Genomic DNA, 26,733 nt, shown 5'->3' on the forward strand with positions numbered 1-26,733 from the left:
TGTCACTGCGGTGAAGAACGCTCAGATGGCCGAATCTCCTCTGCTTCTCATCGGTGGTCCAGCTGCTACTCTACTGCAGGTCAGAAAGTTACTTCAAGGTTCACTTTACATACTCTCTGCTCAGCCTGGCGTGCTGGAACACCTCTGCCTTATCTGTTCCTCATATCGCTATTGGTGTGAGATTATATCAGGTAACTGTCCGTCACAGAGGTAACCCCCTGACCGCAACAGTGAGGCTCTGAAAGTAGAAATCATTTTATGAATTTAATTCTAAAACTTGAATATAACATTTCATGCGCAAGTTGTGAGTTTAATATTGAGTCTGTCAACAACTGTGTGTATAAGAATGCTTAACATGCTTTCTCTGCACTCATGAGATTGTGGTAGTGATGAAATTACAGGGTTTTATCTCCATGTATCTCTGACACAGTAAACTGGATGTGTATTCATCACCTCACCTCAAGGCTTATCTTAACTCTCCTGGTTCCTCCCGCCCAGTACAAGTGTACACACAGAGAGCAAATAAGTCAGCAATTACTTTTATATTATTATTGAACCGCTCTACCCGGGATCTTACGAAGCATGTTGAAGAGAAGAAACGCACTAGAAAGAAAATAACAAAGCAAATGATCTCATTTCAGTATGAACAGAAGAACAGGTGTACAGGGATGAAGCTTCAGGAACGGAGCTAAAGAAGAAACTTCAATGTTTGCTTCATTTTTTCTTAAGAATAAAATGACATGCTTTGTTTCTACTTGCCCGGTCAAGAGCTTACAGTATACTTATCTATCAAACCTTTCAGTGTAACAAGCACATCGCATTCTCATGTATATATATATTAACACGAAGTGTTGAGTGACATTAATGATCAATTATTGTGGAGGGATTCTTTCGCTCATAATTTAATATAGAGGAGTCTCTGACACCATTGTTTGCGCATAATATTTCCTTCTGGAAGACGTATGATGCCAAACAATAAGCTATTAAAAGTAAACTGTTAGCTAGCATTATGATGTTGTGAACACTTATTCTTGTATTATAAAGTCGTTACTTTATATTTGTCGGAATACTTGTGACATTCAATGTTTCGACTTGCTCTGAACAAGAATGTCATTATATCATCATCATTATATTCAAATGAAATTCCGCACTGCTAAAATAATTTTTATTTTTGACGAAAAAGGGTTTAAGCATAAAATAAATAAGTCTATTTATCACAAAAATCTATTTATCACATATAAAAAGAGAATAGTTACTTTCACACTAAATGCTAATGATTTGTAAAAAAAAAAATTCGGCCAATGGTCAATAATCTTTTTTACATATTTAAAGCACAATAAAATGTAAATGCTCCCCTAATTATTTTATATATTTTAATAAGTAAAATTCTGAATTTGTACATATTGTGTTACGCTGAATGACAATGTAACAGTATTTCAACCAAATTGTGACTTTATTGTCCAAGAAACTTTACGTTGTAAGTAAAAAGACATTTTACTTGCATTTAATGTGCTTTCTATGGACACAAAATCACTTTATCAATTTATGTCGACCCATGTATAAAACATCTGTGAAGCTATTCTAACTTCTGTTGATCTTTATGGCAAGAACATAAAACTCCTTTTTTTAAATAAAATTAGGATGTGGATATAAATATGTGAGTATTGTCCTCCTAAGAATGTGTTGTCAATCTGATCCCATAAATTCTCATTGGTGCTGAAAAGTTGCAGACATAGTATATCTTACTGTAAAATACATTTGATATGAACATTCTGTTGAGTCGTGTGTGTAACGTAGAAGAGATCCTAGCTTAAGACATTAATTGTTTATGTTAATACAGCGAACAGTAATATTTTAAGTGTGTGTCATATGTGATGGTTTTGTGATCTGTTATAAATATGAAAATCTACAATTTGTACAAGAATAACCCACCACTCTTCCTCTTGACATTCGATTTTTGTGTTTTTTAGGGTAGAGGAGCCCTGCAGGATATTGACCAGATGTCTCTCTTTAAACCCCTCTGTAAGTTCTGTGCTTCAGTGAGAACAGTGAGAGAAATCGTTCCTACTGTGAGAAAAGCATTGGCCGTGGCACAGTCTGGCACACCAGGTTATGCTGCGAATTACCATTTTTTCATTTAATCATTTATCATTTTTGTGAGTGATTGAAACATGTCACTTTTAAGTTAAGATATAGTGAATCACACTTTTTAGAGAGTACATGACCTGACTCTGTGTGCATAAGTACAGTTTGATGTGTATAACAATTTCACAGGCCCAGTGTTTATCGAGCTTCCCATAGACACGCTGTACCCTTTCCATGTGGTGGAAAAAGAGTTTGCCCCTAAAAACACTCCCAAAGGTCTTATGGGCAAAATCACTGCACGGTAAAACATTTCTCACTTTTTATTTCCTCCAATTTTCTTACGCTTTATTTCATTATTAAAGGAAAGGCAATCACTTTTACGTTGAAAGTGTTTTTGTTTGTTATCCGCCAGGTATCTTAAAAATCACTTATCTAACTTATTTGCTGGAGCTTGGGAAAACCGTGATCCCTCCCCACTTCCCGTTCACATCCCGCAGGCCACAGAGGATGAGGTGAGACCTGTCAATCATTTAATGGCCATTTGAGATGTATTATTAATTGCTTTTATGGTTGCGTCACATTAGATCTCATTTGATTCTCATCATCTTTGAATTGAACCATAACAGGGCAGAATGAAATGATCTAGAAAGCTGTGACTTTTACTTCAGACACGGCAGATTAGATCTTATTTGCATGACTCGGTATTCAAGTTGTTTCATTCATTTCCAGATTCAAAGATGTGTGGAACTGGTGAGCCGAGCCAAGAAACCCGTCATACTGTTGGGCAGCCAAGCAACCTTGCCGCCTACACCTGCAGATGATGTCAGGTCATTTAGCCATTCTGTCTTTACCCAGTTTGTGTCATACTCGTTCATGGAGTAGTTCATCAATCCCCTTCTGGATATTAAACCTATTGTCTTTGTGGTGCCAGTCTAGATATTTAAAGACACCCCTCCTTCATTAAACAGTAAACATTAAACATTTAATATTGACATATACTGGTTGACACCTTTACATTTTTTTAAATCATATCGTGAAAAAACCCGTTCTGCTACTTTAGACCTGCTTACTATTTATTTTTCTTTGCAATAAAGGGCATTAGAAGTATAAAATAACACTCAAAAAAAATTCTCTCAAAAAATTATATTCTCATGTGGTTCAAAACTTCTGGTTCATTTTTATGTGGAAAAGAAAATATGTTGAGAAATCATTTTGGGGCCAAGTCAATGGGGCGGTGTTGTTTGGCTACCAACAAATATCTTCTTTTGTATTCTGCAGAACAAATATTTATTTTTCTTACAAAAAAAGAGTTTAAATCTTGGTGTGAACTATCCCTTTAGGTCCGTAGTTCTCGAACGTTTTCCTTGTTGTACAGTGCATTTTCGACCCTCCCCAAAATAAAGTCGCATAATCCTAAACTAGAATTTTAAGAAACCAAAAACATATTCAGTTATACAATGCTGAAACATAAATAATTTTGGTTATTTTTCTAGTGTTTGATTGCGTGAAAAGTATGATACAAATTCCGTGTCCCCCTGGATCAATCTTGGGGCCCCCAGTTCGAGAACCACTGCTTTAGGTCCAAAGGGTTTTTATGCTCCATATGCAACCAACACAGTTACTGTATGTATTGAATAAATTGATCATATAGAATAATGCTTTAGTTGTGTAAGCATGAGCCAAAAACGGCAACAATTATTGATTTATAGCACCCGGACATGTAACTCATGGTTGAAGTTTGAACTCTCTTTTTGGATGTGTGTCTTACAGAAAGGCCCTAGAGTCTTTAGGCATTCCTTGCTTCCTGGGTGGGATGTCTCGGGGCATGCTGGGAAAGAACAGTCTACTGCACATCAGACAGAACAGGAGAGATGCCTTGAAAGATGCTGATCTTGTGCTGCTGGCAGGTGAGTAACAGCGCCATCTAGTGTCTTTTTATTTTCTATGGTTTTATACTGTTCGGAATGCTTAGAAAACTAAGCTATTCTTTTTCTAGATGTCAATACATGATTTGTTTTGGTTTGTAGGCACAGTGTGTGACTTCAGATTGGGTTATGGAAGGGTGCTGAACCGACGGAGTAAAATCATTGCAGTTAACAGAGACAGAAGTCAGCTATTGAAGAACTCGGACATGTTCTGGAAACCAACAGTGGCCATTCAAGGTGAAGAAGTGCAGTTTAATTTCTTTCCTGAATACATAATGTATAATACATTAATGAAAATAAAATTCTCTGTACTATAGTATTAACTATAGTATCTAACTAGTTTTAATTCATTAACTGTAATAGGCCTATACTTAATTGAACACCCTATACCGGAGTATCTTGACATTTTACTACAGTTTACTATAGTAAATATTATAGTATACTCTACTACAGTATTTTATCATTTGGGCACATCATTTACATTACACACTTACAATCTTGTGATCAATGTTTTGTAAAGAGACTGTACTTTATTGTGTATATTATATGTATATAAAATGTGTGGTCTTAAAGCACATGGGACATCTTTTGGGACCTTTTGAAGTTTAAAAAGCTCTGCACTAAATAAACTAGAATCAAAATCCATCTGTAGTGGACATGAAATGGTAAATGCGTCACATGATTTGGGAGGGGTCGTGAGATATGTAGGAAGTGGTTATCGGGCACCTGCTCACCTGTTGTGGGTCAGGAGGGGGTGAATGGGGAGTAAGTGTACTCTTTGTTGACCAGCAATTTATTTTTGCAACATGTTTGTGGAGTAATAATTGGAGTATTGGAAAGCTTTCTGTTTTTTGTATGTATGATGTCCTTTTTGATGCGTCACAAATACAGCACTCCCAGTTTAGCCGCTCAGCGGATTACAGCTACATCATATTTGTATAATTTAAGTTATAACCTGTGTATACATACAGTACATATACACTACTAAAAAAGGGGTTCTACACTGACAATTTGTTTTCCAAATGTTTCAGGCGATGCTGGCTCTTTCCTCCTGCGTCTCTCTAAAGCCCTCAAGGGACACAGATGCCCAGAGGAATGGCCTCAAAGTCTGAAAGAAGGAGATTACGTCAAAGAGAAAACTAACAGGTGAACTTTCCCCACCTTTTCTATTCTTGCTTGCATGTCAGCTTTGTCTCAGGAGACTGAATGTGTAAACCTATGACCTATAACTCCCTTCAGTTTCATCTCGCTGCCTATTTGTTTATCTCAGAGCCAAAGCAGATGAGAAGACAGAGATGCATCTGAATCCTCTGAATGTTCTGCACCGGGTGGATGAGCTTTTGAATGAGGACAGCATCATAGTGGCCGCCGGGGGAGATTTTGTCGGCAGTGCTGCTTATATCATGAGGCCGCGGGGCCCGCTGCGCTGGCTAGACCCAGGTTAGCAGGACTATCGATATTTTTTGACCTGTTTGTGAACATCTAAAGCACCGTTTTGAAGGAATTGATGATTCTGTTTTCTGCTATTCACTCCAGGAGCTTTTGGGACTCTGGGTGTTGGAGGAGGTTTTGCTCTGGGGGCCAAGCTCTGTCGACCTGACTCTGAGGTAAGACTGTAAAGAAGTTAAATTGTATTGAATGCTTTGATATTGATCTCTGTTTGACCAGAGGACCTAGCTGACCTGACTGTAGTGACATTTGCCCCAGTTATTGAAACAGCTTTTCCCACGTGGTGCGATGTGTGTGTTACAGGTTTGGATCATTTACGGTGATGGTTCCCTTGGATACAGTGTAGCTGAATTTGATACCTTTACACGCCACAAGGTGGGGAAAACACGGCCAAACCTCACATATAAATCCCTTTTATGTACTGGGGACAAAGTAGTTTACATATCTATTTAAAAGACAGGACAGGGCGTAATAGGGTTTTGGATTACATTTGATTTATTTACAAATGAATTAAAAAATCATAACATTTTTAACCCTTTCCATATGCGATCAACAGCAGATGAAGCATGTTATGTGATTGTCCCCATAGACTTATATTGTAAGTGCATAATGCATAAATGCAGTATATAAGCCAGAACGATTGTAAATGAGCTGTTTTTTCACGTCATGTCAGACACCAGTGATCGCTCTGGTCGGAAATGATGCCTGCTGGAGTCAGATCTCCAGAGAACAAGTGCCTTTGCTCGGGAGCAATGTAGCCTGTGGTCTCGCCTTCACAGGTGAGATGGTTTACTCTAATAATATTTTCAAAATGTTGTCATAAATGTAGGATTTAGCACGAGTTTGAAGTTTACAGTACACCTCCCGAGTCTTCAAAAAAATTTGTGGATCAAGATGTTTTTCAGAAAAAGGATATTGTTGCATGTATGTTCTTTGACCTGTGATGTCATATTACTAACCAGGGAAATTATTTACTTGAATGTTGTTGTACCGTACAGTTCAACTACGTGTAAAATCGCTTTAAAAGAGAAGTCTGGGTCACAGTTATTTACCATTTTTGTTATTTAGTAATTTATTGTTGAGTCTTCCGTAGCACCTGTGACATTATAGGATTGCATAGTGTCCAGCAGTTGTACACTCAAGGAATACAGCAGCACTGACATTTGACTTTCTTCTATACATGTATTTGGATACAAAAGTATGAATTCGTTTTTTTTTCTTGTTTTCTGCTTGCAGATTATCACATCGTAGCTGATGGCTATGGGGGCAAGGGTTACCTGGTTGGGGGGCGACAGGATGAGTCACAACTTGATGACATCATTAAAAAGGCACAGAAGGAAAGTAGAGAGGGAAAAGCCATTCTGTTAAACGTTCTGATTGGGAAAACCAACTTCAGGGAGGGCTCTATCTCCGTCTAAACAGCGACACTGTGCACGATCCTGCCTAGAAACCCAAAGTTCTCTTTTATGTTTTACATTTCAATTTTATGTTTTAATTTTAAAGCCTAATTAATTTATATGCGGTGCACATTTCAGTACATTTACAGACTGACTTGTTAAAACAAAAAGAAGTTAAGTTATTGGAATGGAAGCAGAGTATCAAATGTGTGCAACAACATACCAGATTGCAGCGGTGTTGTAACTAGGACAGTTTTTAAAGTTAAACTGGGTGAAACTCAGAAAAAGGACATGTTGTGCTCATCTTTCTCTCCACCAGAAATAAGACAATATTTCGCTCAAAGAGAGCTGATGTTTAATACATTTTTACATTGTGACATTATTTTATAAGTAAGCACATACATTTACCCAATGTCTCAGTGTTGTATTGGGGAAATAAGGCTTATTTTTTTCTTGTAATACTTAATTTGACAAGTACCATGTTGTAGAATTTGTTGTACTGGCTTTAATTTATGCTTATTTTATTTATATTACGTACTGTATTACAGTATGAGAATCACCATTTAGAATAATGAGAATTATTGAAACCTCCTATACAGGACCCATAACAATGAATTTTTTTGATTAATGTACTTAAAGTAGGTCACAATGTCACAATCGCAAAAATTATTTATTTAAGAAAAATATAAGTTGTATACGGTGGCCTGGACATGTTTTTTTTCTTGAAGTTCACCCATTTCCTTAAGGAGCAGCAGTGCCTTAGTGTGTCGCTTTGGAAGATCAGAAATGTTGTGGTCCTTTCAATATTTATTTCATGTTTTCCAAGCACATTAATATATGACAATGAAGGACTGATCTGTGTGTTAGTGTGGCTGCTTGTGTGATATATGCAATAGTGTTGAATCTTTTTCATTCAACGGTGTGCCTGAAACTGAAGACCATGACTTTGCAGTTACAGTTATTGTGCATGCTTACTGTATGACGGAATCAGTGGATCATCAAATTGAAGTTTAGAAACATGTTAGTTTTAATCTAAGTATTACCGTCAAATATATTTATAAGAACCTCTGGAAATAAGTAGTCTGTATTTTTTCAATCTGAGACCTTTCTATATCACAGTTCTTTTCCTCAGGTTTGTGATTCACAGAATCATTTAGGTATTGTCATATAATTCATCAAGATGTTTTGATTGCAATAAAATCACGAAAGACTCATAAACATCATTGAGAACAGCATCTTATTTCACGCCTTCTGATATTCAGAAGCTTCTGGGGCTTGTGAGTGGGCTCCCAGTGGAGAAGATGATTCTGGTAAAGGTTGCTGGACAACCTGGTCTCCTTGGTCCGGCCTCAAGCTGAGTCTCTGGAGCATTTGAAGAAGCCGCTTTAGGACCAAAGGCCTTAACCAGGATCGCTTTAAAGCTGATTTAGGTCATAACCACCAAATGTGGATTTATAATCCCGCTTACTTTCTCCTTCCTCCATAGCATTACACTACTGCAAAGGTATTTTCATCTTCAAATAATGTCAAATTAAAAGATAAGATGGCCAAAACTGTGACTTGAGCACTAAAGGGCAAACCACTAAATGTTTCCATATGTTAACACTAGTATTGACAAGAACCAACGAAGCCCAAAAAATCAGAGACAAGTGTGTGAACGTTTCTTAGTTTTAATTAATAAGCACTCCATCTTCTTCACACTTGATCTTCATTTTCATCCTCCGCAGCACCTTCTGTAAAGCACACAAACAAAACACTTTAGCAGAGAGTTAATGCATACATAATACACCAACATAAGCTGAACTTCTGAGCTTTGTTTTGAGCATTGCTAAATGGACTGTAACGTCACTCGCATTGTTTTTTCAGCATAAAGACTTTTTTTAAAGCCACTACACCCAGTCTGACTGCTTTGAAAAGGCTTCGTACGCTCGATATCTGAAAGGTGCTGATGAGCCGCTTCCCGCAGATCAGCGATCACATCAGGAAAGCTCCTCTCAAGTTCCTGCAGCTTGTCCACAGACAAGGAAAAAAGTGTGCAGGAACTTAAGGCACGAAGTTGAGCAGGCTGCTGTCCTCCCAAGAGCAAACTGATCTCTGCAAAGACATAACAGAGAAATCCAAATAGAAAAAACATTCAATATATAAGCAAGAAACCTAACTACAAGCCAAATACGTCATAACACTTTTATAGAGTACGGCATTTCTCCATCAAATGATGAAAACAAGTAGATCTACAGTAAGTCAACATAAAAAGTAGACTGGCGGTACAGTATATACTGTATGTATATTTTCTTTTAAATATACCAATGGCACACTTAAAGGTTTTTCGGTCGTTTTCCAAGTTGTCCGAATTATGTCTGAATTCTTTCACACATTCTACCAGCTTCCTGTCAAAAGTAGGAAGTTCTTGGTAAAAATGATATGATGTGTGTCTCTGTAAAGTTCAAACTGAATTAAAGCAAGTTTCTCATACACCACCTCCAAAGTACTCTCCAGACAAGAGCTCCTGCTGGAAAGACTTGATCTCCTCGTGTACCCGTCCACGCTCGATGAAGAACATCCTGTCAGCAGGACCGTTCCGTTGGATGATGATGTCGCCTGTCTGGAAGATTTCGCACTCCAGCTTCATCAGAACGGCCTCGATCAGCGTGACATCGCCACTAGCAAACAGCCATCCCTTCATCAAGTTTGGGCACATGACTTTCATAACATCCTACAGTACGAAACATGAATGTCTTTTAGCTTTGAGCTCATGAATATGCTAATTTGCTCCTACACATGAACAAAATAAACGTTTAGAAGGTATACACATTTACACTCTTTTGATCGGTCAGTGACAACATTTGACAAAATGGTATAACTGCACACATCAGTTCATATTTTAAAAAATCTAACTTTCTCAATTTGACAAACCTTTTTTAGCGATTCTTGCAGGAGGCCAAGACAGCTCCTTTTCTGTTGCCATCTGTAGCCTGCAATGGCACGCTTGCGCAATGCCTTGGGCAGATGTTCGAAGTTTTTCAGCTACAGATGTAACATATCAAATATGCCATTATATTATCTGACGTACCTTCAGTTCATTTAATAAAAATGAGCAAATGTTACAAAAGAGCACCTCTTTTACGTTCGCATTGCTAGCTGCAAATGTTGCTATCTGCCATGCAACAAGTGCCATAAACATCGATTGGCCAATCACAGTACTTATGATGGCGGCCCATTGTTCTTCAATACCTACAAATCAGAGAACCACATCCATGCAAACGCCATTATTGCATCTTTTTACATCCTTTTTGAGTGCTGCTTGCTTTTACTAGGTTGTGGTAAGTTTTATTGTTAAGGATTTGGTCAAAGCCCTGAGTTCGCCTAAATGCAAGCATCGCTGAATTTAAGTATTTCGAATGCATGTTGGAAGTGTGACGTACGTGTCGGAGGGTCAGAAGCTCCACATAGTGTCCCGGTCATTTGGCAGAATGCACGAAAGAAAGAAGATGAGTACTTCTCTCCAATTGAGGCATTCTACGTAATGTGTCAAAAAAAGAATAAAACAGGCATTCAATTCACGTGACTTCTCACCATATTAAAATCCATGTACCACATACCAGGAGGTGTTCTTGTGTGACCCAGCTATCAGGTGGAAATTCACCCAGCCCGGAGAGGAAAAACTGGATGCAGGCGTTCCAGTGCATAATAAGAAACAGCACCACTGCAACAAACAAGGTTCTAAAGAGTCTTCTCACTGCTACAAGCTGGATGTGTAAATCCTACAAGCACGTACGAAAACACCATGCAACCATTACAATCACACTCCATACAACAACAAAAATGTCTACTTTTGTATGCAAGAAACTGGCTATTCCTTACTTCTTCAAGTTCCAAGAAAAACCTGGTGAGTTTCGGGACACGGAGCAGACGTATCATGCTCAGAATCCTCACAAACATGAGGATCCTCATGATCTTTGAGGCCACCAGCGAGCTCGTGTCAACGTGATAGTTTTCCTGAAACAAATCAAATATGGTTTTATAGTAAGACGTCGAATAGTTGATATCATCAATGTGACTGATATTAATAAGGCCGAATAAGCAAACTCACCAAAATTATGATGAAGACATCCGCCGGAAACGCAGCCAGCAGGTCTGGAACAAACCACGAGCTTAGATAGTCTTTCTTTATCAGCTGAGGATCAAGAACGAGCACCTAGACGGAACAAAAAAGTGCGGACTGAAAATCTGTTTTGAATATAAAAACATAGACAGGTGCAGCTAAGTAAGATAATCATATTTACGTTGTTGTCATCAGTTAAACTGGACTATTTCTAAAAATGTGTGATTGGCATTATTAAGGCGTTCATCAGTAATCTGGCTAATGCAAAGGTTTAGTTTTCATTTCGTTTCTTGTTTTACACCCAGAACGCTGTTACGGCTGGTTTCCTACCTGACCATGTTCCTTGAAGAATCCCATTCGAAAGTTTATCAAGATGTCAAAACAGAACACTATGTCTGAGATGACATTTAAAGATAACCAAATCTTGTGTGAGCTTTTGTGGATATCCTCAGAAAAGGCCATGTCCAAAGGGATGGCAAACAAGTTGAAAGATGTAAGGATGATCATGAACAGCAGGTATACATTTCTGCGGAAAAAAAAAGGCTTTGAAACACAAAATCTATTGTATGTTGCTTGGTTAGCTAATTCACTCAAAGTCCCACCGCATTAAATAATGTGTCGTTGTGTCACTCATCTTTTAGCACTGAAATAGCATCTGTAAAAGGTTTTTTGCTGTGATTATGATTTATTCATGCCTTAAAAAGGCTGAAATGTAACATTTGTACTGTATACATAGATGCTTCATTTGACGTGTGAGCAGCGTGTGCTGGTGTTGCAGAAGCAGAGCTGAAACATCAGTGATGGTTATATACTGTATGTAGTATATGCACCATCCACATCTATGCCTCACATGAAGTTGTAAACAGAGGCAGTTTCAAACAGCATTTTATTAAACCGTCTTTGGTAAATATATGGAGAAAATACTCTACAATGGATTCAAGTATTGAAATTGCACACGGTTTATCTTAAAGCGTATATAAAAACACGATAATCGATTAATCGATTGTTCAAAAGAGGGAGTTTAACTCAAATTAAATTCCTTTATGATTTTGTTTTCACATTTTCCTTCATATGCAAAGATATTTCTAGTAACAGAAAGTCCAGGGCCCTTTTCCAGTGGAAGGAATGAATGCCTTTCATGATTTAACCTCCTCAAATAAGCATTAATACAAATGATTTGTACCCCGACCCCCAAAAACACAAGATTTTGGTTAAATGTGGTGGTGCATTATTAATAAAATGAGATTTTTCCGGTTACCTGGCCCGACTCCGCGGATGTATTATACAAGTCTCTTTGTCAGACGGTTCTTTGCATTTCAATGGCATCCTTCCTGTAAACAAGTTTCAGCGAAAGGTGAAAGACGATCTCTTCTGATGCTGGTCGTGAAGCGAAGTGTACAGTTGACCGTTACTTCCGTTGTTTTTTAAATTGCATCGAGTGAATTTGAATGATGCAGATCATCGTCATATTCATGCCGCTCCACCAGCAGCGGCTCGCCCATAGAGGGCGCTGGGGTGCCGACCTCCCTGCCAGTTTTTTATTTGTATTTAAAAAAAAAATCTTTTAATAATCTCTCATTTTGAAAAATAATCTGTGTTAATTACATGATATTAATGGTTTTACTCTAGAATGTGTTTAGAACTCTCCAGAATGATATTTGGATGTTGGTGTAGTAGTAGTAGCCAATAGGCTGTCTTCCCTGGGCTCCAGTTCGCTCAGCCCTACAGTGCTGGAATTTAAGCCAATAGTTCCCCGGTTGCTACGCAAAAAAGTTTATATTTCGCCAATCATCGTCGTGTAATTTTAAGGTTTAGGGGCTCTGAAAATATCGCCTGTAGTACCAAGATTAGTGATGGGCGATACCACATTTTTTTGATGCGATACGATACCGATATTTTTTCTTTAAATTTAAGCGATACTGATACCGATACCGATACTGCTATCATTTTTAAAGTGTATGAGAATTTTTCATTTTTATAATAGAATATAATTACAATTAAAGACAAATTACGACTTGTACTGGCCATTAATAACATATTTATTATAAAAGGTTAATTTAACAAAAAATTTAAATGTTTAAACCACATTCTTCCAAAAATTATGATGAAATAACGTAAATCCTAAAAACATTAACTGTGCATTTTTTCACTGTCATTTTAAACAGGCCATTTTTCTTGAACTGTGTAACGGTCACCAGCTGGAGTGCCCTTGAAAACCACCAGAGGGCACTCCACATCAAACTTATCATTCACTCACAGACTACATTTCCCATAACGCACTACCCGGACTCATCAGCACTGATTTCACACACACCTGCATATCATTCACATTCACTCTATATATACCATGTGCACTTATTCACTCACTGCGAAGTCTTGTTAGCCTGTCTGCATTTCTGAGCGTTACCTGTGTCTATTCCCTGTCTTCTGGATTTGTGCCTTGTTCCCTGATTACCCTTTTGCCTCTGGTCCCTGCTTGTTTTGGTTTGTCTCTTTGTTTGGTTTGTTGCTTTGTTTGAACTGCCTGCCTGTGTATGACCCCTGCCCGTTATTTGGATTACGCCTTCGGATTACCCCCTAATAAAGCTGCAAGTGGATCTCACCTCTAAGTCTCGGAGCAGTTTCATGACAAACTGTTACACTTACTGTACAGAACTATTACTGAACTGTACTGAAGTTTCCTATCGCAAACTTTCATTTGTGTGCGCGCACAAACACACTTATTTTTATTTGCCTATTTGTACCAAGTGACAAGGGATTACACGTAATAGGTTAACTAATGACCAGCTCTTTGTACCTGGATACTTTTTGCCTCCCTGGAAAGTCTCCTGTAACGTCTTTTGTCGGACAGATGAAGACTGGGCAGAGGAAGACTGGGCACGGGCAGCTTGGTTTCGTTCAACCTCTTTATAAGTTTCAGGGTGTGTCGTTTGTAAATGTTTAAAAAGGTTGCTAGTATTATTGCTGTGTGCCACTTTTTTATCACATATATTGCATCGTGCAATATTGTAGAAAAATAGCACCACACCACGCTACTTTTCCTCTCTGCCATCGTGCCGCTCTGTTTAAAATGAATGCGTCGTCCACGTGACCACACAACTCGCGCTGCACCATCAAAATACACCCGCAGTGCATGCGGGTATGACATCAATTACGTATGGGTAAAGTCCACTACGTCATCGCGCTACAGACTGCACGCACGCACGCACAGCCGGCTGGAAAGTTTTAACATTATAAACACCGTCACCGATTGACATAAACACTGCACAGCTTTGATAACATTTAGTCATGCCTTAATTAAGATATCGATACTTTATATGAAATATCGATACCTAAACAGTAGCTTTCGAGTATCGATATATCGATACTATAGCATCGATGTGCACATCCCTAACCAAGATTAGAGCAGTGCACCACTTTTTACCTTTTACCTCAGAGCGGAGTGCGAGTGCAGTATGGCGGCGCCGGCGACGTTGAATATCAATAATGTAGTCGTGGGAGTTAATCTTGCCCCAAATTCAGTAAAATCTCTACACCTGTATCCATTCGAAAGAAGAACATTAGCGGAAAAACTAATTGTAAAAGAACTCGGACCAGACAAGCCAGAAGTGAATATAACGCAAAAGGCGCGAGAAAAGGAGAAAACCTACAAGAGAACCTTTTCCCGAGGTTGGTTCGATCGAAAGGTTTGGCTTACTAGCTGTGGTTACGCCAATGCAATCTTTTGCTTCCCTTGCTTACTGTTTAAAACAAGTGCTTGTGATAGCTGGTGGACACAGACAGGGGTGACAGACCTGAACATATGTCAGAACGCATTAAGAAACATGAACGGGCAAGAGTGCATATGTACAACTCTGTGAAGCTAGCCATGCTAGGCCGAATTAGTATAGCCACACAGCTAGATGAGGGACACCGCATTGCCATAAGAAGGCACAACGAGGAGGTGGACAGGAATCGGCATATTTTGTCAAAGATCATTGATGCCGTGAAATGTTGTGGTGCCTTTGAACTTGCTTTGCGTGGTCACGATGAGAGTGACGCATCAGAAAACCCTGGCATTTTCCTGGGTCTAATTGATCTTATGGCCTCAATCGACTGTGAGTTGGAGGTGCACCTGGAGAACGCCACTGTTTTTAAAGGCACTTCGAAGACCGTGCAAAATGAACTGTTAGACTGCGTGTTGTCAGTTCTCAGAGACCGCATTCTGGAAGAGGTGAAACAGTCGGACTATATTGCCATTCAGGCAGACGAGACAACCGACATCTGCACTCATTGTCAGCTTGTGCTTGTGCTACGGTACATAGATGGCCACAACAACATTCAACAACGTTTTTTTGAGTTTATCGCGCTTCCAAATGCGACCGCTGATACGATTGCCACTGCATTATTGGAAAGGCTGAGCACCATCCTTCCTGCGGGACAAGAGAGAAAATTAATTGCCCAGGCCTATGATGGTGCCGCAGTGATGAGGGGTGCTACAGGTGGAGTGCAGCGTATAGTGCAAGACGTCTACGGGAGTGCATACTACGTTCACTGTTATGCGCATCAGTTGAACCTCATTATGCAGCAGGCAACATCCCAAAGATCGGGCAGTTTTTTTCAGACATTGGGGGGTTTTCTACATTTTTTTCCAAGTCATTCAAACGAACGGCAGTGCTGGATGAAGTGGTGGCACACAGACTTCCAGGTGCTTCAACAACGCGATGGAACTTCCACAGTCGTGCTGTTAACACAGTTTACGAGCACAAAGATGAACTGGTTAAGTGCTTCCAAACCATTCGAGACAGAGGAGACTTTGATGCCATATCGAAGAGAGAGGCCGGGGGTTGTATGAGAATGTTGGAAGATGAGGTTTTCTGTTTCATCCTGGCGTTATTCCACAAAATCATGCCACATGTAGACATGCTGTTTAACCATCTGCAGAAGAGGAACATAGACTCTGTCTTCATCGCAGGGATCACCCAGAGGTTCACTCACAGCATACAGGTGATCAGGTAGGCTATGATTTTGCATATTGGCTAAAAACATGCTTATGCAGCCTAAACAATAAAAACATAAATCCACATGGCTTAGCACAACAGAACCTATCATAAATATTACAATTTCGCCACCATGTTAGACTAGTGAATTTATTTGTGATGAATCTAGATAACATTGACTAGGCCCAACACAGCAATAGCACATATTTTAATACAGTTTTATTAAAATTATGTTTATATCTCCAGCAAGTTGGTTTCTGATACAGTAATTTCAGGGTGGACAGTGACTTGTGAAACTTATTTTGGATCAGGGACTCCGTTCCTTCTCTAGTTGAGGATGAGGAGTATAGGGGACCCGTACAGGAACCACCCCCGAAGAGAAGGAGGGCAATGGGAGAAGAAACGCAACAGCATCTGGCAATAGAGGTAAGCAGTAACAGAAATTCTGTTTCTGTATTCTATAGCCTATATGTATTTGTGTTTGTTTGCACATTTTTGTATTCTGAATTGTCATTATTAGACATATTTATCTACTTTTTTTTCACATTTGTGATTTTATTAATTAGTGCTATATGGTGTGTATGTGTGAGTAAGCGAGAGAGAGAGTGATAGAGACCGCCAATAGAGCGAGCGAGTGAGTGAGTGAGAGCTAGTGTCTGTATTGTAATTAATAAAACTTACTTGCTCATAACAAAATTGTAACTGCTATGAATATGCTGATTTTATTGTATTGTTGAACTGAGAAATGTGAAAACTTAATGTTTTCTGTGCTTACTCTTCTACAATTATGTCTAATTTCATAGGTGTGTGATACCATTATGAGCCATGCCAAGGAGAGGTTTTCTTTCACCAATCATCTCATCAGTGCCACTCTGTTGCAAGGAGACTTGTTCCCACAACACAGCAGAAAGTTCCCAGATTCAGCACTAGGAACCACGGTGGAAGCCTATCCCATGTTGGACAAAGCCAGACTTAAAACAGAACTGTCCCTTATCTATGAAAATGAGGACTTCCAGGGTTGCAGTGGTGCACTGGCTCTCTTTCAGGTTGTAATGGAAAATAACCTTCAAGACACATTCACTGAAACTGTAAGTCTTCTCAAGATCCTCATCACCACACCAATGACAACAGCAGAATCAGAGAGGTGCTTCTCTACTTTAAAGAGGATCAAAACGTTCCTTAGGAACACTATGGCACAAGATCGCCTCAACGCTCTGGCTATACTCTCTATAGAGAAGAAACTCACACGGGACATTCCAGATTTCAACACAAGGGTCATTGAGAGATTTGCCACTCAGAAAGATAGACGAGCAAAGTTCCTGTACAAATAAGAGTTCTCCATCCCCTTCACTCACTCACCCCCCCCCCGCATTCACTCCATCTACCTCTCTCTCACACACACACACACACACACACACCCCCCGCATTCACTCCATCTACCTCTCTCTCTCACACACACACACACACACACACACACCCCCCGCATTCACTCAATCTACCTCTCTCTCTCTCACACACACACACACACACACCCTCCCGCATTCACTCCATCTACCTCTCTCTCTCTCACACACACACACACACCCCCCCCGCATTCACTCCATCTACCTCTCTCTCTCTCACACACACACACACACACACCCCCCGCATTCACTCAATCTACCTCTCTCTCTCTCACACACACACACACACACACCCTCCCGCATTCACTCCATCTACCTCTCTCTCTCTCACACACACACACACACCCCCCCGCATTCACTCCATCTACCTCTCTCTCTCTCACACACACACACACACACCCTCCCGCATTCACTCCATCTACCTCTCTCTCTCTCTCACACACACACACACACACACACCCTCCCGCATTCACTCCATCTACCTCTCTCTCTCTCACACACACACACACACACACACACACCCTCCCGCATTCACTCCATCTACCTCTCTCATACACAAGTCTGTCACAGACACCATATCTTAGTCTCTCTCTACTCTTTACTCTCTCTTTTTCTCTCTCTCTCTCTCTCTCACACACACACACACACACACACACACACACACTCATCCTCCATCTATCTCTCCAACTCACTCACTTTGAAAGACACACACACACGCTATCATTCTCTTACTCACTCAGTCTCTCTCTCACTCACCACACCACATTTCACACACATTTGCCATTAAAATATTGATCTTAATAGTAATGTAACTATGCTTGCTTTGTTTTTTTTTGTTCACTTTTTCCTATCTGGACACTGAGCGATGTAACTTGTTCATTATCATTACCTGTGAGACTTGATTTCTACATGGCAGTTCAATTAATATTGTCTTTTTAGACCATTGGTATTGACTGGTTTGAGTTCTTTTATTGGTATAGGCAAGGGACATGGACTAAAATGCACCAGAATGCAGGAAATCACATCTATGAAATTAAAAAATTTCTGGGGGAGGATCCCCCCAGATGCCCACACACACACACAAACAGCCCCACCTAAAATATTTTTCACCAGCCGCCACTGGTGACAGGTGTGCACGCGCAGCTCACTGCATCACAAGCCTTGCTGTCTTTGATCTCATGCGCCTATTTGACACTTAAGCATTCTTGTTGTATTGCCAACACTGCAAGTTTTTACTGCAACATTGCATGTAAACACGTTCGTGCAGAACACCTGTTTTGGCAGATATCCATAAATCAGGACAGGGAAACACCACTCCCACAATCCGACAATGTGTCTATTATTCTATTCTCTTGAGGCGTATTCTCCTCCCCTCGCAGTGACAAAGATTGTTGCATTATACACCAGGGAATGTTATTCTAACTGTCAACGTCTGTGACACCCAGACAGAAAGTAAGAGTCCCCGGCATGGAGGAGAGAGCGTGGCGGAGGTCCTGCGGGCTCACGGGGTCAAATTCGTCTTTACGTTGGTGGGAGGACACATCTCGCCCATCCTGGTGGCCTGTGAGAAACTGGGCATCCGCATCGTCGACACGCGGCACGAGGCCACGGCTGTGTTTGCAGCCGATGCCGTGGCAAGACTTTCCGGTAAGAACAAATCTAAGAAAGCAAGAGGGTCCTTCGTGTTGCATGAGGATGTTAGATGGTGATAATCTAGTGTTTTGCCCCTGTAGGCACAGTGGGTGTGGCTGCAGTCACGGCCGGACCTGGACTGACCAACACTGTCACTGCGGTGAAGAACGCTCAGATGGCCGAATCTCCTCTGCTTCTTATCGGTGGTGCAGCTGCTACTCTACTGCAGGTCAGAAAGTTACTTCAAGGTGCACTTTACATACTCTCTGCTCAGCCTGGCGTGCTGGAACACCTCTGCCTTATCTGTTCCTCATATCGCTATTGGTGTGAGATTATATCAGGTAACTGTCCGTCACAGAGGTAGCCCCCTGACCGCAACAGTGAGGCTCTGAAAGTAGAAATCATTTTATGAATTTAATTCTAAAACTTGAATATAACATTTCATGCGCAAGTTGTGAGTTTAATATTGAGTCTGTCAACAACTGTTTGTATAAGAATGCTTAACATGCTTTCTCTGCACTCATGAGATTGTGGTAGTGATGAAATTACAGGGTTTTATCTCCATGTATCTCTGACACAGTAAACTGGATGTGTATTCATCACCTCACCTCAAGGCTTATCTTAACTCTCCTGGTTCCTCCCGCCCAGTACAAGTGTACACACAGAGAGCAAATAAGTCAGCAATTACTTTTATATTATTATTGAACCGCTCTACCCGGGATCTTACGAAGCATGTTGAAGAGAAGAAACGCACTAGAAAGAAAATAACAAAGCAAATGATCTCATTTCAGTATGAACAGAAGAACAGGTGTACAGGGATGAAGCTTAAGGAACGGAGCTAAAGAAGAAACTTCAATGTTTGCTTCATTTTTTCTTAAGAATAAAATGACATGCTTTGTTTCTACTTGCCCGGTCAAGAGCTTACAGTATACTTATCTATCAAACCTTTCAGTGTAACAAGCACATCGCATTCTCATGTATATATTAACACGATGTGTTGAGTGACATTAATGATCAATTATTGTGGAGGGATTCTTTCGCTCATAATTTAATATAGAGGAGTCTCTGACACCATTGTTTGCGCATAATATTTCCTTCTGGAAGACGTATGATGCCAAACAATAAGCTATTAAAAGTAAACTGCTAGCTAGCATTATGATGTTGTGAACACTTATTCTTGTATTATAAAGTCGTTACTTTATATTTGTCGGAATACTTGTGACATTCAATGTTTCGACTTGCTCTGAACAAGAATGTCATTATATCATCATCATTATATTCAAATGAAATTCCGCACTGCTAAAATAATTTATATTTTTGACGAAAAAGGGTTTAAGCATAAAATAAATAAGTCTATTTATCACAAAAATCTATTTATCACATATAAAAAGAGAATAGTTACTTTCACACTAAATGCTAATGATTTGTAAAAAAAAAAAATTCGGCCAATGGTCAATAATCTTTTTTACATATTTAAAGCACAATAAAATGTAAATGCTCCCCTAATTATTTTATATATTTTAATAAGTAAAATTCTGAATTTGTACATATTGTGTTACGCTGAATGACAATGTAACAGTATTTCAACCAAATTGTGACTTTATTGTCCAAGAAACTTTACGTTGTAAGTAAAAAGACATTTTACTTATATTTAATGTGCTTTCTATGGACACAAAATCACTTTATCAATTTATTTAGACCCATGTATAAAACATCTGTGAAGCTATTCTAACTTCTGATGATCTTTATGGCAAGAACATAAAACTCCTTTTTTTAAATAAAATTAGGATGTGGATATAAATATGTGAGTATTGTCCTCCTAAGAATGTGTTGTCAATCTGATCCCATAAATTCTCATTGGTGCTGAAAAGTTGCAGACATAGTATATCTTACTGTAAAATACATTTGATATGAACATTCTGTTGAGTCGTGTGTGTAACGTAGAAGAGATCCTAGCTTAAGACATTAATTGTTTATGTTAATACAGCGAACAGTAATATTTTAAGTGTGTGTCATATGTGATGGTTTTGTGATCTGTTATAAATATGAAAATCTACAATTTGTACAAGAATAACCCACCACTCTTCCTCTTGACATTCGATTTTTGTGTTTTTTAGGGTAGAGGAGCCCTGAAGGATATTGACCAGATGTCTCTCTTTAAACCCCTCTGTAAGTTCTGTGCTTCAGTGAGAACAGTGAGAGAAATCGTTCCTACTGTGAGAAAAGCATTGGCCGTGGCACAGTCTGGCACACCAGGTAATGCTGCGAATGACCATTTTTTCATTTAATCATTTATCATTTTTGTGAGTGATTGAAACATGTCACTTTTAAGTTAAGATATAGTGAATCACACTTTTTAGAGAGTACATGACCTGACTCTGTGTGCATAAGTACAGTTTGATGTGTATAACAATTTCACAGGCCCAGTGTTTATCGAGCTTCCCATAGACACGCTGTACCCTTTCCATGTGGTGGAAAAAGAGTTTGCCCCTAAAAACACTCCCAAAGGTCTTATGGGCAAAATCACTGCACGGTAAAACATTTCTCACTTTTTATTTCCTCCAATTTTCTTACGCTTTATTTCATTATTAAAGGAAAGGCAATCACTTTTACGTTGAAAGTGTTTTTGTTTGTTATCCGCCAGGTATCTTAAAAATCACTTATCTAACTTATTTGCTGGAGCTTGGGAAAACCGTGATCCCTCCCCACTTCCCGTTCACATCCCGCAGGCCACAGAGGATGAGGTGAGACCTGTCAATCATTTAATGGCCATTTGAGATGTATTATTAATTGCTTTTATGGTTGCGTCACATTAGATCTCATTTGATTCTCATCATCTTTAACATGAACCATAACAGGGCAGAATGAAATGATCTAGAAAGCTGTGACTTTTACTTCAGACACGGCAGATTAGATCTTATTTACATGACTCGGTATTCAAGTTGTTTCATTCATTTCCAGATTCAAAGATGTGTGGAACTGGTGAGCCGAGCCAAGAAACCCGTCATACTGTTGGGCAGCCAAGCAACCTTGCCGCCTACACCTGCAGATGATGTCAGGTCATTTAGCCATTCTGTCTTTACCCAGTTTGTGTCATACTCGTTCATGGAGTAGTTCATCAATCCCCTTCTGGATATTAAACCTATTGTCTTTGTGGTGCCAGTCTAGATATTTAAAGACAACCCTCCTTCATTAAACAGTAAACATTAAACATTTAATATTGACATATACTGGTTGACACCTTTACATTTTTTTAAATCATATCGTGAAAAAACCCGTTCTGCTACTTTAGACCTGCTTACTATTTATTTTTCTTTGCAATAAAGGGCATTAGAAGTATAAAATAACACTCAAAAAAAAATTTCTCAAAAAATTATATTCTCATGTGGTTCAAAACTTCTGGTTCATTTTTATGTGGAAAAGAAAATATGTTGAGAAATCATTTTGGGGCCAAGTCAATGGGGCGGTGTTGTTTGGCTACCAACAAATATCTTCTTTTGTATTCTGCAGAACAAATATTTATTTTTCTTACAAAAAAAGAGTTTAAATCTTGGTGTGAACTATCCCTTTAGGTCCGTAGTTCTCAAACGTTTTCCTTGTTGTACAGTGCATTTTCGACCCTCCCCAAAATAAAGTCGCATAATCCTAAACTAGAATTTTAAGAAACCAAAAACATATTCAGTTATACAATGCTGAAACATAAATAATTTTGGTTATTTTTCTAGTGTTTGATTGCGTGAAAAGTATGATACAAATTCCGTGTCCCCCTGGATCAATCTTGGGGCCCCCAGTTCGAGAACCACTGCTTTAGGTCCAAAGGGTTTTTATGCTCCATATGCAACCAACACAGTTACTGTATGTATTGAATAAATTGATCATATAGAATAATGCTTTAGTTGTGTAAGCATGAGCCAAAAACGGCAACAATTATTGATTTATAGCACCCGGACATGTAACTCATGGTTGAAGTTTGAACTCTCTTTTTGGATGTGTGTCTTACAGAAAGGCCCTAGAGTCTTTAGGCATTCCTTGCTTCCTGGGTGGGATGTCTCGGGGCATGCTGGGAAAGAACAGTTTACTGCACATCAGACAGAACAGGAGAGATGCCTTGAAAGATGCTGATCTTGTGCTGCTGGCAGGTGAGTAACAGCGCCATCTAGTGTCTTTTTATTTTCTATGGTTTTATACTGTTCGGAATGCTTAGAAAACTAAGCTATTCTTTTTCTAGATGTCAATACATGATTTGTTTTGGTTTGTAGGCACAGTGTGTGACTTCAGATTGGGTTATGGAAGGGTGCTGAACCGACGGAGTAAAATCATTGCAGTTAACAGAGACAGAAGTCAGCTATTGAAGAACTCGGACATGTTCTGGAAACCAACAGTGGCCATTCAAGGTGAAGAAGTGCAGTTTAATTTCTTTCCTGAATACATAATGTATAATACATTAATGAAAATAAAATTCTCTGTACTATAGTATTAACTATAGTATCTAACTAGTTTTAATTCATTAACTGTAATAGGCCTATACTTAATTGAACACCCTATACCGGAGTATCTTGACATTTTACTACAGTTTACTATAGTAAATATTATAGTATACTCTACTACACTATTTTATCATTTGGGCACATCATTTACATTACACACTTACAATCTTGTGATCAATGTTTTGTAAAGAGACTGTACTTTATTGTGTATATTATATGTATATAAAATGTGTGGTCTTAAAGCACATGGGACATCTTTTGGGACCTTTTGAAGTTTAAAAAGCTCTGCACTAAATAAACTAGAATCAAAATCCATCTGTAGTGGACATGAAATGGTAAATGCGTCACATGATTTGGGAGGGGTCGTGAGATATGTAGGAAGTGGTTATCGGGCACCTGCTCACCTGTTGTGGGTCAGGAGGGGGTGAATGGGGAGTAAGTGTACTCTTTGTTGACCAGCAATTTATTTTTGCAACATGTTTGTGGAGTAATAATTGGAGTATTGGAAAGCTTTCTGTTTTTTGTATGTATGATGTCCTTTTTGATGCGTCACAAATACAGCACTCCCAGTTTAGCCGCTCAGCGGATTACAGCTACATCATATTTGTATAATTTAAGTTATAACCTGTGTATACATACAGTACATATACACTACTAAAAAAGGGGTTCTACACTGACAATTTATTTTCCAAATGTTTCAGGCGATGCTGGCTCTTTCCTCCTGCGTCTCTCTAAAGCCCTCAAGGGACACAGATGCCCAGAGGAATGGCCTCAAAGTCTGAAAGAAGGAGATTACGTCAAAGAGAAAACTAACAGGTGAACTTTCCCCACCTTTTCTATTCTTGCTTGCATGTCAGCTTTGTCTCAGGAGACTGAATGTGTAAACCTATGACCTATAACTCCCTTTAGTTTCATCTCGCTGCCTATTTGTTTATCTCAGAGCCAAAGCAGATGAGAAGACAGAGATGCATCTGAATCCTCTGAATGTTCTGCACCGGGTGGATGAGCTTTTGAATGAGGACAGCATCATAGTGGCCGCCGGGGGAGATTTTGTCGGCAGTGCTGCTTATATCATGAGGCCGCGGGGCCCGCTGCGCTGGCTAGACCCAGATTAGCAGGACTATCGATATTTTTTGACCTGTTTGTGAACATCTAAAGCACCGTTTTGAAGGAATTGATGATTCTGTTTTCTGCTATTCACTCCAGGAGCTTTTGGGACTCTGGGTGTTGGAGGAGGTTTTGCTCTGGGGGCCAAGCTCTGTCGACCTGACTCTGAGGTAAGACTGTAAAGAAGTTAAATTGTATTGAATGCTTTGATATTGATCTCTGTTTGACCAGAGGACCTAGCTGACCTGACTGTAGTGACATTTGCCCCAGTTATTGAAACAGCTTTTCCCACGTGGTGCGATGTGTGTGTTACAGGTTTGGATCATTTACGGTGATGGTTCCCTTGGATACAGTGTAGCTGAATTTGATACCTTTACACGCCACAAGGTGGGGAAAACACGGCCAAACCTCACATATAAATAGTTTACATATCTATTTAAAAGACAGGACAGGGCGTAATAGGGTTTTGGATTACATTTGATTTATTTACAAATGAATTAAAAAATCATAACATTTTTAACCCTTTCCATATGCGATCAACAGCAGATGAAGCATGTTATGTGATTGTCCCCATAGACTTATATTGTAAGTGCATAATGCATAAATGCAGTATATAAGCCAGAACGATTGTAAATGAGCTGTTTTTTCACGTCATGTCAGACACCAGTGATCGCTCTGGTCGGAAATGATGCCTGCTGGAGTCAGATCTCCAGAGAACAAGTGCCTTTGCTCGGGAGCAATGTAGCCTGTGGTCTCGCCTTCACAGGTGAGATGGTTTACTCTAATAATATTTTCAAAATGTTGTCATAAATGTAGGATTTAGCACGAGTTTGAAGTTTACAGTACACCTCCCGAGTCTTCAAAAAAATATGTGGATCAAGATGTTTTTCAGAAAAAGGATATTGTTGCATGTATGTTCTTTGACCTGTGATGTCATATTACTAACCAGGGAAATTATTTACTTGAATGTTGTTGTACCGTACAGTTCAACTACGTGTAAAATCGCTTTAAAAGAGAAGTCTAGGTCACAGTTATTTACCATTTTTGTTATTTAGTAATTTATTGTTGAGTCTTCCGTAGCACCTGTGACATTATAGGATTGCATAGTGTCCAGCAGTTGTACACTCAAGGAATACAGCAGCACTGACATTTGACTTTCTTCTATACTGTATTTGGATACAAAAGTATGAATTCGTTTTTTTCTTGTTTTCTGCTTGCAGATTATCACATCGTAGCTGATGGCTATGGGGGCAAGGGTTACCTGGTTGGGCGACAGGATGAGTCACAACTTGATGACATCATTAAAAAGGCACAGAAGGAAAGAAGAGAGCGAAAAGCCATTCTGTTAAACGTTCTGATTGGGAAAACCAACTTCAGGGAGGGCTCTATCTCCGTCTAAACAGCGACACTGTGCACGATCCTGCCTAGAAACCCAAAGTTCTCTTTTATGTTTTACATTTCAATTTTATGTTTTAATTTTAAAGCCTAATTAATTTATATGCGGTGCACATTTCAGTACATTTACAGACTGACTTGTTAAAACAAAAAGAAGTTAAGTTATTGGAATGGAAGCAGAGTATCAAATGTGTGCAACAACATACCAGATTGCAGCGGTGTTGTAACTAGGACAGTTTTTAAAGTTAAATTGGGTGAAACTCAGAAAAAGGACATGTTGTGGTCATCTTTCTCTCTACCAGAAATAAGACAATATTTCGCTCAAAGAGAGCTGATGTTTAATACATTTTTACATTGTGACATTATTTTATAAGTAAGCACATACATTTACCCAATGTCTCAGTGTTGTATTGGGGAAATAAGGCTTATTTTTTTCTTGTAATACTTAATTTGACAAGTACCATGTTGTAGAATTTGTTGTACTGGCTTTAATTTATGCTTATTTTATTTATATTACGTACTGTATTACAGTATGAGAATCACCATTTAGAATAATGAGAATTATTGAAACCTCCTATACAGGACCCATAACAATGAGTTTTTTTGATTAATGTACTTAAAGTAGGTCACAATGTCACAATCGCAAAAATTATTTATTTAAGAAAAATATAAGTTGTATACGGTGGCCTGGACATGTTTTTTTTCTTGAAGTTCACCCATTTCCTTAAGGAGCAGCAGTGCCTTAGTGTGTCGCTTTGGAAGATCAGAAATG

At 39.1% G+C, this 26,733-nt stretch overlaps 1 protein-coding gene across 1 annotated transcript; it reads left to right on the forward strand.

The window, feature by feature from the left end:
* Positions 1 to 25: 25 nt before the first annotated feature.
* LOC306903109 (2-hydroxyacyl-CoA lyase 2-like) lies at positions 26 to 25,965 on the forward strand (the record flags this gene model as incomplete). Its single annotated transcript, XM_079472058.1, has 15 exons — positions 26 to 79; positions 18,786 to 18,987; positions 19,074 to 19,201; positions 21,090 to 21,228; positions 21,394 to 21,505; positions 21,617 to 21,716; positions 21,934 to 22,031; positions 22,975 to 23,111; positions 23,232 to 23,366; positions 24,161 to 24,275; positions 24,400 to 24,569; positions 24,666 to 24,736; positions 24,882 to 24,953; positions 25,227 to 25,332; positions 25,787 to 25,965. The coding sequence occupies 15 exons, from the start codon at positions 26 to 28 to the stop codon at positions 25,963 to 25,965; spliced, it is 1,818 nt and encodes a 605-aa protein (XP_079328184.1).
* Between the last annotated feature and the right edge of the window lie 768 nt (positions 25,966 to 26,733).

The sequence above is a fragment of the Barbatula barbatula genome, assembly GCF_947034865.1.
Source record: "Barbatula barbatula genome assembly, chromosome: 2".
Taxonomy (NCBI): Eukaryota; Metazoa; Chordata; class Actinopteri; order Cypriniformes; family Nemacheilidae; genus Barbatula; species Barbatula barbatula.